Source organism: Lagenorhynchus albirostris, chromosome 7 (assembly GCF_949774975.1).
Source record: "Lagenorhynchus albirostris chromosome 7, mLagAlb1.1, whole genome shotgun sequence".
In the NCBI taxonomy this organism is placed as follows: Eukaryota; Metazoa; Chordata; class Mammalia; order Artiodactyla; family Delphinidae; genus Lagenorhynchus; species Lagenorhynchus albirostris.
Window position 1 is genome coordinate 3,521,157 of NC_083101.1, and position 13,057 is coordinate 3,534,213.

Genomic DNA, 13,057 nt, shown 5'->3' on the forward strand with positions numbered 1-13,057 from the left:
CACACGCCCCACCTGGGGACAGAACCCCCAGCACGCAATGTCTGTTCTCTCTTCGCCCTCTGCTAGCCACCGCAGAAGGAGAAGAAGGAGACCTGTCAGTGCCAGATGACCCACTTTCTAGCTCTGAACACCCCCCTTTAACCCCCCCGCCCACCGCCAATCATCCTTCCTGGGTCTCAGCCTCAGTTTATCTCATTAAAGGGTGGCCTCTAAGGTCACCTCCCGCAGCTGCCATTCCCCATCCCCACTCCGCGTCCGCTCGTTGAGTCCAGGGGGGCCCGGGTCTCCAGCGCCGTCCGCCTGCGTCCCCATCCCAGCTGCCAGGGCCCTGGAGCGCCGCCGCCGCCGCCGCCGCGGCCAGCCAGGGTGGAGTTTTCTCTCCGATTAAATTTCCCCCGCCTTTTTGATGTCACATCCTGTCCCGGTCTGCTTCCCCGCCGCCGCCCTCCCCACTCCCGCGCGTGAGCGTGGCGCGCGGGGCCCTCTGCGCCCCCCCGCCCCTCCCCTTCCCCAGCAAACTTTTGGCACCCGGGCCGCCCAGCTGCTCGCCCCAGCTTTGCGGGCACGGGGCCGCTAGGAGGAGGGGCCGAGGAGGGGCCGAGGAGGGGCCTAGGGGCGGCCCGCCCGCAGCCCGCCGCCCGCCGCCGCCGCCGCACGCCCAGCAGGGCGACCGCGGAGCCGCTCGACGCGCTCGAGATGCAGAGCAGAGGCTCCGCGCAGCAGACCCCGCGCGCCGCCTGCTCCGGGTGCTGAAGGCGCGGGGACACCGCCGGGCGCCGCCGCGGAGCCAGCAGAGCCGGGAGCGCGTCCGCGTCCACGCAGTCGCCGGCCGCCCAGGGCTCCCCGCACGCCAGGACGTGGGAGGTGTTCGCGAGACATGCGACCGGCCCGGAACCTCCTCAGCCTCCTCTTCCTCATCCTCATGGGCACGGAACTCACTCAAGTACGTGCATGCAACGCCATTTTCCTCCCTGCCTGCGAGGCGCCCGCCCGGCCCCGGGGAGCCCGGCAAAGTCGGGGAGCAGCTACCGCGCGGCCCGGCACCCCTGCCCGGGCGCCGACAAGGGCTTGGGGAGAGGGCCAGAGTGCCAGCCGCGCCTGGGGTGGAGGAAGGGGTGAAGGCTGACCCGAGAGTGCTGCCGCGTCCCCCAGGACCCTCAGCCCTGAACCCTCCCTCCTGGACTCCCGGGCTGACCACTCCCTGCTGAGAAGTTCAAAGGGCAGCATTGGGGGTGGGGGTCGCCATTTGGCTGCTACTGTCACCTGGGAGGAAGGCAGAGCAGGATGTCCGAGCCCCTGGCATTTGCAGAGGTGGATCTGACCTAACTCCCACCCCCTGCATCCCTCTTCTGGAGCACCCTGCATTGGCTATAATGCTGCCCTTGGGGCTCCCTGGCTGGCGGTGGGAATGGTGCCGCGGAGACCAGACCGGGGAGGGCGGGCGGCGTGTCTGGGGCTGGGGTGCATTGTGGGCTCCATGTGGAGGGTTGGGGGGCGGTTGTGGCCACATTCGCGGCACGAAGTGTGAGCGGCAAGCGTGTGTGGGGACCGCTGGGCATTTTAAGTGGGCTCGCCATCCCTGAACAATGTACTGTGAGAGAGCCTGTCTCCGGCTGGTGTTCTCCATTTTAAAAATGCATTTCGGAGCTGGCATGTCTGGGAGGAGAAGGGCTGTCTGGGAGCGCCGGACTGGAGGTGTTGCTTTGGCACCGGGGTGCTGGGAAGAGCCTGCCAGCCTCGGGAGCCAGGCTGCTCAGAGTGACATTAAAATGCCCTTTGGATGGTGCCACTGTGCCACGGTCTGAGCTGGGAGAGGCTGCAAGTCCAGGAAGTGGATGGGCTGCCAGCACCTTGGCCCCAAGAGCCAGCTGCCCCGACCCTCCTTCCCTCTCTCCCTCCGTGCCTCCCTCCCTCTCAGAATAAAAGAGGAAACAAAGGAGAGACGAGAGGGTGAGAGGTAGATCACAGGAGAGAAGGCTCTGGAATAAGCTTCCCGTTTTGCCTTGAAGCCCTTGCCAGCTCCCTAGCTCTCCCGGGAAGCGCAGCCTCGGCCCCAGCATCGGAAGGGTTTATTGTCCCACCTAACCTCGGAGGCCCTGCTGGTGCCAGGCAGACAACCGGCCAGGCCCCTGGAGAGGTTCTGCACGGTCTCTGGGAGTGAAGCTTTCTTGGCTGCAGGGAAGACCTGGCCAAGGGGCACACTTGTGCTCTGTGAATGGACCCTGTACGTACGCATGTGCACACACACACTCACGCACACGCTTCCACGAGCGCGCACCCCACAGACATGGAGCCGGGCAGCGTGTGCCTTACTTAGGCATCTCGGGAAAGAGATGGCTGGTCTGGGTGGCCCTGGAAGTGGCTGCCCTTGGGTCCTCCAAGCCCTACTGGCCTCTTCACCTGCAGGCTCCCTGAGCCCTCGTTCCCCGCCCTCCTCCAGAGGTTCACTTCTCAGCCTTTTTAAAGATCCCCCGGTCTTGGAAGAAACTTTGGGTTCAGCTTCAATTGGAAGCTTTGTCTCGGTGGTGAGAGCTCCCGCCTGTCCACGCTGGCGGCGCCAGCCATCTGAACGTGGCCCGCCCCTGCCCACGCGGCTACAGCCACACCATCCCGTTCAGGACCCTGGTCAGCTCCCTGAGCCCAGGCCCTCCAGGGGCCAGGAAGGCAAGCGATGTTGTTTCCTTCGGAAGGCTCCTCTTTCTGAAGCTGAGCTGTGGCATCTCTCAGGGAAATGCCTTCCTCAACACAGCCGGGAGGCAGGCCCTGCCCTCCCCGCGCCTGCCTCTGAGGCTGTGCTTTCAGAATCTTCCATTGGGAGCCCAGTATCCCCAATTGTGGTGGGGTTTTGGAGCAAAGGCTCACCTGGCGAAAATCTCTCCAGCCAGCTCGAATCTGTGAAGGGGTCAGAGAGTGGCTGGCTCAGCCACCAGCTCCAGGGATCCCGGCTACCCCGGTCCCGCCCAGGTGGGCTTCTTTGGGGTCAGGCCAGGTGCCTCTCACCTTTACCAGTCACCTCTAAGGCAGGAGCTGGAATTGGGAGTGGGTGTGGGTCCAGGGCTGGGCTGCTCTGAATAATCTGAGAGCTCCTTGGGGACACCCCTACCTAAGAACCTTGCTTTCTTGATCCCGAAGTAATTCGATCCTAGGAAGCCACATTGCACGGTGTCAGGAGAAATGCCGCCTACACGGGTGATGAGTAAAATACCTCTGGGCTTCAGGAAGAGGAGAGCAGAGCAGCGGTGACTGAGCTGTGTCTGTCTCCCCTCCACCCTTTCCCTCTTCCACTTTAGGTAAATTGCTCCCACGGCGGCACCCTCAGTCTTAGGGCCCTTCCAAGGGACGTGGACGCAAGGTTCCAGGGCCACCACGTTTATGGGTTAGGACCCGTCCAGATGGGAACAAGTCAGAAACGTATGGGTTTTACCTGCACTTCACAGACGCTGCTTGAAGGATTCAGGCAGCCGGGCGGGGGGAGGGGGGAGTGTAGCGCACATGGCCGGGCCATCTGTTCTCCCGACAGCGCGCTTATGAGCCACTCAGTCAAATGCCAACTAATGACGGATGGCCTACTACGCGCCAGGCTTGTGGGCCCAGATGAACTCTGTCCTCAGATGGAAAGATGCTTGACTGGGTCCTGTTCTATGATTTTCAATAAAAGGCTGGTGTTTCAAGCTCCTTGAGAAGTGTCCTCGGAGTTGACCTCTCATCTTGGGGGTGGTGGGGCAGCGCCGGGGCTGCCTGAGCCCCGCCCACCCCAGCCCAGCTCGCCTTCCCTTGAGAGAAGCACGTCATCCCCCGTGTGTGATGGCATGAAAGGGGTGGGCAGCTCTGTGACAATGACCTTGGACCCGGCTGCCCTTCCCCTTCCCCGTCCCACCAGCCACTGTCTGGTTGCCTTGAGAAAGGCTCTGAGCTTCAGCCTGAACGTCTACCCTTTTAAAACAAGGAGGACGAAGCTAGCTGATGCTCGAAGATGGCTCCCCCCTACAAACCCGCACTCTGGTTCTGTCCTCCTCTCCTGCCACATGCAGCTCTCAGATGCCAGCTGGTCGGGCTTGACGCGGTCAGAGCCGGGCTGGCGATGCTGAGTACAACTGTCTGTCATCCGGGCCACGGTGCTTAGTGGGGAGACCTGAGGCTCTGCCATATCTATTCGTTTAAGAGCCATGAGGGCTCTGCGGTCAGAGTGGAGGGAGCTGAGAACGCTTTGGAGAAGGGGTGCCGTGTGCGCGGGGTCCAAGGTTGCACCTGGGTGAGCCGGGGCAGGAAGACGGGGAGGAACAGGTGGGCAGCAGCGGGGCTGCACACAGACGCCGCGGCGTGGAGAAGGGCCCAGAACCTTGGCTCTTGTATCTGGAGTTCGACAAAGGGGTGTTGAGGGATTTGCTTTATCTCAGGGGTGCAGTGGATCTCTTCTCATTAGTCCCCAAGCCAGAAGTGGTCTTTCTTAACGACATGACGACCCCGACCCCTTGGGATAGGGCGGGCCTCCAGCTGTGAAGGAGCACAGGGCACCCTCGGGCACCAGCTGTCACCGGGGCTGTCGAGTGCCCTCAGGCTTTACGGGCCGACTGCTGTGGGCTCTTCCGGAGCTTGGTTAGCTGCGTGCAGGTCTCAGCACCTGAGAGGAGATGTGAGTGGACTCGGCGGCGGGCAGGTGGAGGTGGGTGATGGGTGCTGTGTCTGGACAGGAAGGTGTCACGGAGGGGCTGGCGTGGAGTTAGCCCCTCAGAATCCCATCACTGCAAATCTGTTCGCTCCTCCTCAGATTCAGCCAGAGTGGAAGGCCCCAACCCATCGCCCTGAACAAATTGAACAAGAATAAAACCGTCCATTCAGACGGAAGCATGAATTTTGTCACCTGCTTGAATCAAAACTTCGGCCCAATGATCCCACTGACGTCCTGTTCATGTGCCCCAGCCCCTCGTGTCCCCCAGATTTTAGGCCCACGTGTGCCCTGGATGCTGGGGTGTCAGTGGTCCAGGGAGTTGGGGGGTTCAGGACCATGGGGGCCTTTTCCTAAACCAGTTAGTTCAGCATGCATGGGATTGATCCCGTCTTTGCACTGAGGTTGGCTGCTGCCTCGGGGGCTGGCCAGAGACCATCTCCAGACACGCAAACAGCCCGCACGAGAGAGTTGCTCCCGTTTCCAGGGAGAAGGCTCTGTACCAGCAGGGGGGGCCGGGAGCTGTAACTCCTCAGCAGCAGGCGGCCGCTTCATCTCCAGAAGCAATTTGCCCCTTGTCCCACGCACTTTAGCTCCCCGCACTAAAAAGGAAGGTAATTTTCTGCCCTGGGTCGTATTTATTACTAAAGTTATCGGGCCCTGTAATCACTATTTAACATCCCATGTAAAGTAATCCAGAGCTAATTACTGGCTAAACTGAATTAGACACACGCCAGCTGTGACGGGTGCTGCTGGGGACGGGAGCTGCTTCCGGCGCTGAGAGGTGCCCTGAAGATGCTCTCCCCCGCCGGAAGCAGCAGCCGTGAGGTCATTCCCATGGCTCAGGTAAGGGGGGAGAAAATGGAACAGGAAAATCCACATCTCTTCATGTTTTCAGATTATTACATATCAGAAACTGGCCAGGAGTTTAAAGCACTAGGGAGAAAACCAGTCACAAGGGTTCATATTTTTGGAGTGTCATCAAGTGTCACACATCCCCCCACACACACACCAGGAGCTTAATCTGGGTCGGGTAGAAGCCGCCCCGGTGACCCTGTGTTGTCGTCCTTGGTCTCGAAATGAGGAAACCGAGGCTCAAGGGGCAGAGGGGGGCGCGGGCGGTCAGTAACCTGCCCAGTGGCCCAGCAGGGAGGTGACAGACCCCAGGTGCAGCTCCACGGTCTGTCTGACACCCGAGTTCATGTTCTTGTTAAGACGGAGAGAGAAGAATAAAAAGTAGAGAAACAGCTCAACACCACTGAGAACCAGTAAGGAAGGGGGCACGTGGTGCCGTCACGGCAGCTCATAGGGCCTTTGGAAGAGGGTTTGAGAGCCGTGTCTCTAACTGTGTGGCCCGTTGCTCGGCCTGCTCTGAACTTGGAGCTTGGCTTTTCGAAGGGGAAGAGCCTGCGGGGGGTGGGTGTGTCAGACCCCTTGGGGGTGGTCTGCTTCCTGCCACTGAGGCTGGGTGAACAGGACAAGCCCCTTCACCCCAGGAGGTGGAGGGCGCCTTCGAGGGTGCACTGGGTGCCCCGCCTCGGTTCTCTCCAGCCTAAAGGTTCATGCAGGGAGCCCCGCGCCCCTCAAATCTCCCAGCATCTGCTTGACGACTGAGATCCAGGAATTAAGAAAAAAGACACAGACCTTCTTAGCCTATGTAACATCTAAACCTCCAAATCGCCCCACACGCCTGCGGTCCTGGTTACGCTGTTGGTTACATTCGGCGTAATTTATAATTATGGGGCGGCCGCGGCGAAGAAGGCTCCTCCTTGCTCAGAGGGTCTCCCCTTCTTCTGCACCCAGGTTAAGTCCCATGACGAACACGTAGGTGACAGTGGGCAACAGTGGCTCCCTCACTCTCGAGCGGTGTTTAGAAGACATGGGCTTCCCCGTCTCCTCGCTCTAGTCTGGGCAGTGGGGACCTGGCCTGGGTGTCTCTGATGTACGGTTCAATGGCATTTAAAATCGGATGGTCAGTAAGAGCGCGAGTGACTGGGAAGAGTGTGGATTGAAGAGTCCAGCGGAGAGAAGGGGTGGAAGGTGCCGAAGCCCCGGGCTTTGTCTCCTCAGAAGCCCTCACCTGGAGACGCTCATCTAGGGCAGTTCGGTTCCTTGCAACAGTGTAGTGAGCACACAGGACACCGTCCAGGAGCTTAAACCTCCCAGCACAGATGTCCCCAGGGTGCACATGGCTCTGGAAGGAAAGTCACTCCCACTTGCTTCAAGTGGTGCTTTGGGGGTGTGAGGGTCAAAGAAAGAACAGAGGTGTATTCATAAATATCATAAATAACTTTACTCATCACCCCAGGATGCCGCTGGTAGATCTGACAGCATAGCAGGACTCAGAGGAGAGCTCTCGGGGTTGTAAACACTTCTGCTCTCCGATGGGTGGGTGCCTGTGCCCCACCCGGGCAGTCCAGCCCCCAGATCTTGTCAAGGTGACTCTGCACAGGTGGAGTCAGTGGTGCGTGGCCTCTGGGGAGAGGGCATTGGCTGAGTCACCCCATAAGCAACGCGAGGGATTGCTCCAGGGTCAATACCAGCCGTTGGTAGAGGGGCTGAGGTTTCTGAGGCCACGTCTGGGGTCCACAGGCAGAGGGTCCTCGCTGGTCTGAGATGCTGGTGATGTGTTGAGGGCGGAGTGTGTGCTCCGGGGAGTGGCCACGTGTGGAAGCCTCCTAACCCTAACCCTAACCCAGCTGGGCCCCAGAGCTGACTCTTAGATGTTTCCATAATGACACCACCTTCTAATTCATGTCAAGATCAATTACTTACTCAATAGAAACCAGACCATCCTCCACTAGTTATGATGAGCTCCCTTACCCAGAAAATAGGAGATGGTAATGTCTGTGGGGCCCCAGGAGCCATGCGTTCAGCCTGGAGGGCAGGTGCCCGCTGAACTCTCCTGTCCCTGTCCTTCAAAGTGCCTCTCCCGAACTGGACCCCATTTCTGTTGGGGCGACTAAGACAAGGTGGGGCTGCGGCCTCCCTCCCATTGTCTGGTTGTGACAGTCTGAGGCAACATTTATGAAAGGAGCATGGAACTTTCTAGAGCTGGAGCAGAGGGTGTGGGAGGAGGCCAGGGTGGGCCTCGGGCAGTCAGCTGGTGGGTGGGAGGGGCGAAAACAGTGCCTCTATTCAATTCTGACTAGGGTTTAAAGGCATGGGGGTGGGGGTGTGAGTCAGCTTTCTCTCCCATCCCTCTCAATGCTTTGACCTCCTGGGGTCAGCTGAGTTCCCAGGAAGCTGCAGGAATTCCAGGGTGCAGCCCACGTTTGGCAGCCCAGTGCGACTAACCCAAATCTTTTCAAAAGACTGCTTCTCAGCCATGCCTCAGGGGATGCCATAAACCCTTTCAGGCTCCCTATCAGGACTGCAGGCTCAGGAGAAATACGATGAGGGGGTTTCAGATCTCCAGGCTGGCCGTCATTGCCTGTCCCCTGGAGAGTCTGGGAGAGTCCCCGGCCAGGGGAGCTGAAGGCATTCCTCAACCCTTGGGTGGTCTAGACTCCAGCAGGTCTTTGGAGCAGGACTTGGCTTCATGGGTGTAAATGACCTGGATTTCATTTCCTCCCCTGAACAGCCCAGCCAGGTTGGCGCTCTTCTAATTTAGAGCACCCACTGTAAATCCCGCGGGACATCACTGCCATGAAATCAGATCAGAAGTTCTTCAGATCAGGAGAGGTTTATTCGAATTCTCTGTATCGGCTGTGATTGGAGCTCCCCTTCCTAGAACGTAGCTCTGGGTGTTGGGAGCTGTTTTCCCGACCAGGAATACCTCTTCTGCATCTGTACGTCTGTATCAACAGCATCTCTTGTGGGTGGCCGTTAGCCAAAAGCAGCTCTTTGGAGAGGGGGCGGAGGTGTCCAGGGGCATCTGTCACAGGCTCTCGCACCAGTCGCTCAGCTGAGCGTCCCCTCGGAGCACCTCTGGTCTTCTGCAAAGCGGGGATGGCGAGGATGGGCACCCCTACTGGCTGCCGTGTCTGCTCCTGCACTGACTCACTGGATCCTTACACATCCTGCTATTATTAAACCCGTTTTACAGATGGGGAAACCGAGGCACAGAAGGGCTAATTACCTCGGCCAGGGTCTCACAACCAGTAAGGGGCAGAACCAGGGCTCAAGCCCAGGCTGTCTGGTCCCAGAGTCTGTACACGGAGGGTCCACTCCGAGATGCTTCTCTTGGTGATGCATGCGCTCTGTTGGTTGTAGGGAAGTTTTCGTTCACGCACCATGCCCGGAGTCTGATCTGTCGCGTTGCTGTTGCTTCTGTCCTGGGGTTTACAGCAGGCTGTACCTCGTGTCGTGGTTTTGATCTGGGGTCTGCAGCACACTGCACCCCACATCTTGCACATAGTAGGTGATAAGTAAATACCTGCAGCTTCCGCAATGGACGGCGTGAGGTTTTGGAGATTGGATTGGATTGGATTGGAAGTTGTTCCGACAAAATACGTGGTCCATGTCCTTCCGCAGCGGGAAGCGGGTGTGAGTGACGTGGGTCGGCACAGCCTGCGGCCCTAAATCGGTGTTAAACGTTCATTGAAGGAGAAAGGCAGAGAGTGGGGGACTGCTGCCCACCCCCAGACCCAGCTGGCGGGACTCAGAGCACCGCGGTCGCGGAGCAGAGCCTGCAGTACCCGCTGGAGCTGGGAGATGGCGCCCTTCCCCAACTGGTGAAATTTGCTGCCTCCAACCCAGAGGCTGCCACAGATCCGTGCATTAACCAGGTTAACAAACCAAAGGAGCGTCTTCAGCTCATGAGTCTCACACCAGTGCTCAGGCGAGGACCATCCTGGCTGTAACAGTCCCTGCTACATAGGGGGACGCAGCAGAGGAAAGCTTCATGGGAGGCCTGGTGGAAGTGCCTTTCATCTCCCGTTAGAAGCCTTCTGCAAATTCTAAAGCACTATTAAGATGTTTGACCCAGTCAGGCCTGTGCTTCCAAGGAGACTTACGTGTGTCCTGACACCCATGCTGCCGAGGGCTGGGGACTTGTGGAGCCTGCCCTGCCCCTCTCCCTGGGCATCAGGACCCCCCACACACCCGGAGAGCCAGTGAGGACACCCCCTCCGCCCCCCAGCCACAGACCCCAGGCCCCTGACCAGGGCTCCACCTGCACCACACTCACCACGGGTGGGGCCGCTTTAGCAACCCTGCGCGGAGGCCTGAGCCCCAAACCCACACCCAGCTTCTGCACCCCTGCTGCATGCCCACCTGGACCCAGGAGCCCACACTGGGCGGTGCCACAGCTGCCAGCAAAGGCCTTAGGGCTCCTGGCTGTCCCGGGCTCCCAGAAGGGCCTTTCCCCTAGCCCCCTCCCCCAGCACTGGGGCTGGAGACCCCCCCCCCGGGGCTGCTTTCGGAGCCCGCCAAGAGTTCGCCCTCCTGGCTGGGTTTCGGTGGGCTGCCGGGCTGGAGGAAGCCTGGGGCCACCGCCAAGCAAGTCCCCGGCAGCGGGGCGGAGGCCTTGGGCATGGATGGGGTGGGTCTCAGGGGGTTGCCTGGGGCTCGCTGGCCGCGACCTTGAGGGTGGAAGGGCAGCGGCTAGCCCATGCGCTAGGGACGCCGCCGTCTGCGCGGGCGGATTTTGACGACTTGGGAGGGGATGGTCTGTCTTTCCTCCCGGGCCACCCCCTCCCTACTCCTTGGTGACGGGGCTCTGCAGGCCTCGCTGCCAGCAGCCAGGGGGCGGCGGGGAGCCGGAGTGGAGAGGAAAAATCCACCCGTTTCCTGGGCAGATTGCGTCGGCCGCCGCCCGGACGTGTCCCCGCCTCCCGGCCGCGGCCCCCGCGCGCAGCCCGCGCGGCGCTCAGAGCCCGAGCCGGCGGCTCTTCCCGGCGGCGGGCGGGTGGCAGAGGACGGTGGGCAGCGGCGGGGCGGCCACTCTCCCGGGCGCCCGGGGCGGCGCGGCCATGGCCGGGGCTCGCGGGGCGGCGGCGGCGGCGGCGGCGGCGGGCGGGCGGCGGCGGGCCGAGGGGGCGCGGGGACACGGCCGGGCGCCCCTGCCCGCCGCGGAGCCCGCCGCCTGAAGGCTGCCCGGGGCGCGGAGCCGGCGCCGGCGCGGCGCGGGCGCAGGAGGCATTCCAGGCGCGATGTCGGTGCCGCTGCTCAAGATCGGGGTTGTGCTCAGCACCATGGCCATGATCACCAACTGGATGTCCCAGACGCTGCCTTCGCTGGTGGGCCTCAACACCACCAAGCTCTCGGCGGCCAGCGGCGGGACGCTCGACCGCAGCACCGGCGTAAGTGCGCCCGCCGCCCGCCCTGGCGGGGCCTCCTCGCCCGCTCCCTCCCGGTCCCCAGCCCCGGGCGGGAGGGCGCCGCGCGGGGGAGCCGGGCGCAGGGGCAAGGGCACGCGCGGGGGCCACCCTGCTCCCCACACCCCAGCCTCGGCCACTCCTCCGCCCGCGGTCCCCTCTGTGTGGCGCTTGCTGTCTCTGCCCGGTCCCCTCGCGGGGCCGGGGAGCCTGCCCAGGGACTCAGAGGCTTGGAGTCCTCGTTCAACTAATAAGTCCCTTGTTGATAAGGTTAGGGAACTGAAGCAGGGGTCTTGGGGACTTGTCCAAGGTCACTCAGCAAGTAAGGGGTGGAGACGCGGTGGACCCCAGTCTGGCTGGGTCCAGCCGGGGCTGGGAACTGAGCCCGCCCCACTTTGCAAAAGCCGGACTGGACCGGCCGGAGTGGGGCCCGGGCGGGCGGGCGGGCTCCGGAGGTCTTGCCCTCAAAGTCCCAAGGCGTCTTTCTCTCCCCATCCCCATGCGGAGATCCATAAGGTCCCCTCCGGCGGAGGGTGTAGAGGGGCCGGGTGGGGCCCGGGGAGCCACAGCTGCGGGGCTCGCCCCTTGCCTTCCGCGCGATGCCTTGGGGGAGGGGGTGAGCGGCCAGGGCCGCCTCTGGACTGGACTGACTTAGGTGGTGGCGGGAGCGGAGGCTGAGCCGGAACCACCGGGGAACGGCCGCTGGCGGGGCCGGCAGAGGAAGGGGCGCGCCTCAGGCTCGCTCCCTCTAAGCCGAAAGGAGAGGTGAAGGACACGCGGCTCCCTCTCGCGCTCCCTCTGGGCTGTCAAGGGCGCAGTGCTCGGGGAGGAGGTCTCCTGGTGACCCCTTCTAAGATGGTCATCCGTTCACCTCACCTGCTCTTTCGAGAACTGCAGGCAGCATTTTCTTCCTGATGACTTTGTTCCTACCTCTGGGTCCTGAGCTCCTGGGGTTGGAAATGAATCAAATGAAATGTATCTACTGTGGATTCCCTCCACCCAACTTCTCCCCATACCAACGCTAAAAATAGCAGGGAGGTGACTACCTGAGGCCACCGGGCAGGCTGCAGGGTCTGTACCCGGGGTGTTTTCGGACAGTGGTGTCTGTCTGCCCCGTGTACATGGGCGGGACCACCTGAGCTGGGTTGCAAGGTGACACCAGCCATGTCACCATGTCAGCAGCCATGTGCAGCTCTGGTTTCGTGACCGTCCTTGGGCACACCTCAGATTTGAGGTTGGGTGTGACCCCTGCCCAACATGTCACCAGCAACTTGGTGACATCTGCCCAATGGCTAGTGGGTGGCAGCCTGTGCAGAGTTGAAGTCCAGCATCTTTGCGGGCAGCCTTGACCAGACCGCCAGCGGGAACACTGCTGGGGCTCGGGGTCATCGCAGCTCTGGGCTAAGAGGCTGCTGGATCCCGGCTAGTACCACTGGTTCTGCTTCTCCAGTACCAGGGAGCAGCAGAGAGAGGCTGCGCCAGCCTCCCGTGCTCACCTTACGGGAGGAGATCCTATTTCTCAGTTCCGTGCCGTTGTGAGTCAACCAGCATGCAGTCTCCGGTCCCCCCTCCCTTCCACCTCGCCTATCAGTTGGGTCAGATGCCAAAACTCCAAACATCCCCGAAATTTAAAAATCCCTTGAATTAAAAAAAATGTTTTAAAGAGTCATGCCTGTTTGACTCCCTTCCAGCCCTGGGGATCCTGATGGGAGACCGTCTGTGTTCCTCCCTGTTTGGACCTCCCCACGGTCGGCACATGTCTTTGGACCACTTCTTTCTGCCCTTTCCCAGGGGCTGGACGTAGACGGTCATCCCGGTGCGCTGCTTTCTGGTCTCACCTTTCTCCCTCCCTCTCCCTCGCCCCACGTGCTCTCCAGGTGCTGCCCACCAACCCTGAGGAGAGCTGGCAGGTGTACAGCTCTGCCCAGGACAGTGAGGGCAGGTGCATCTGCACAGTGGTCGCCCCCCAGCAGACCATGTGTTCACGGGATGCCCGCACGAAACAGCTGAGGCAGCTACTGGAGAAGGTGAGTCTGTGCAGGGTGTGTGCACGTGTGTGTGCATTTGTGTGCCCACGCTAGCAGCAAGGTCCGTCCCAGCTCCAAGACCTCACTCTTCCCTGGCATGGCCC

General features: G+C 61.3%; 1 protein-coding gene across 2 annotated transcripts in view; it reads left to right on the top strand.

Moving 5' to 3' along the window:
- Window positions 1–624: 624 nt before the first annotated feature.
- The window catches only part of OLFM1 (olfactomedin 1), a 35,472-nt gene continuing 23,039 nt past the window's right edge, over window positions 625–13,057 (top strand). The window contains exons 1-2 of one of the 2 annotated variants that reach the window (XM_060153271.1): window positions 625–943; window positions 12,804–12,953. In XM_060153271.1, coding sequence (XP_060009254.1) covers window positions 878–943; window positions 12,804–12,953 — 216 coding nt within the window. In that variant the 5' untranslated portion in view covers window positions 625–877. Of the gene's footprint in view, window positions 944–10,761; window positions 10,912–12,803; window positions 12,954–13,057 lie in introns of those variants that run through there. The other variant, XM_060153269.1, reaches the window with a different exon arrangement.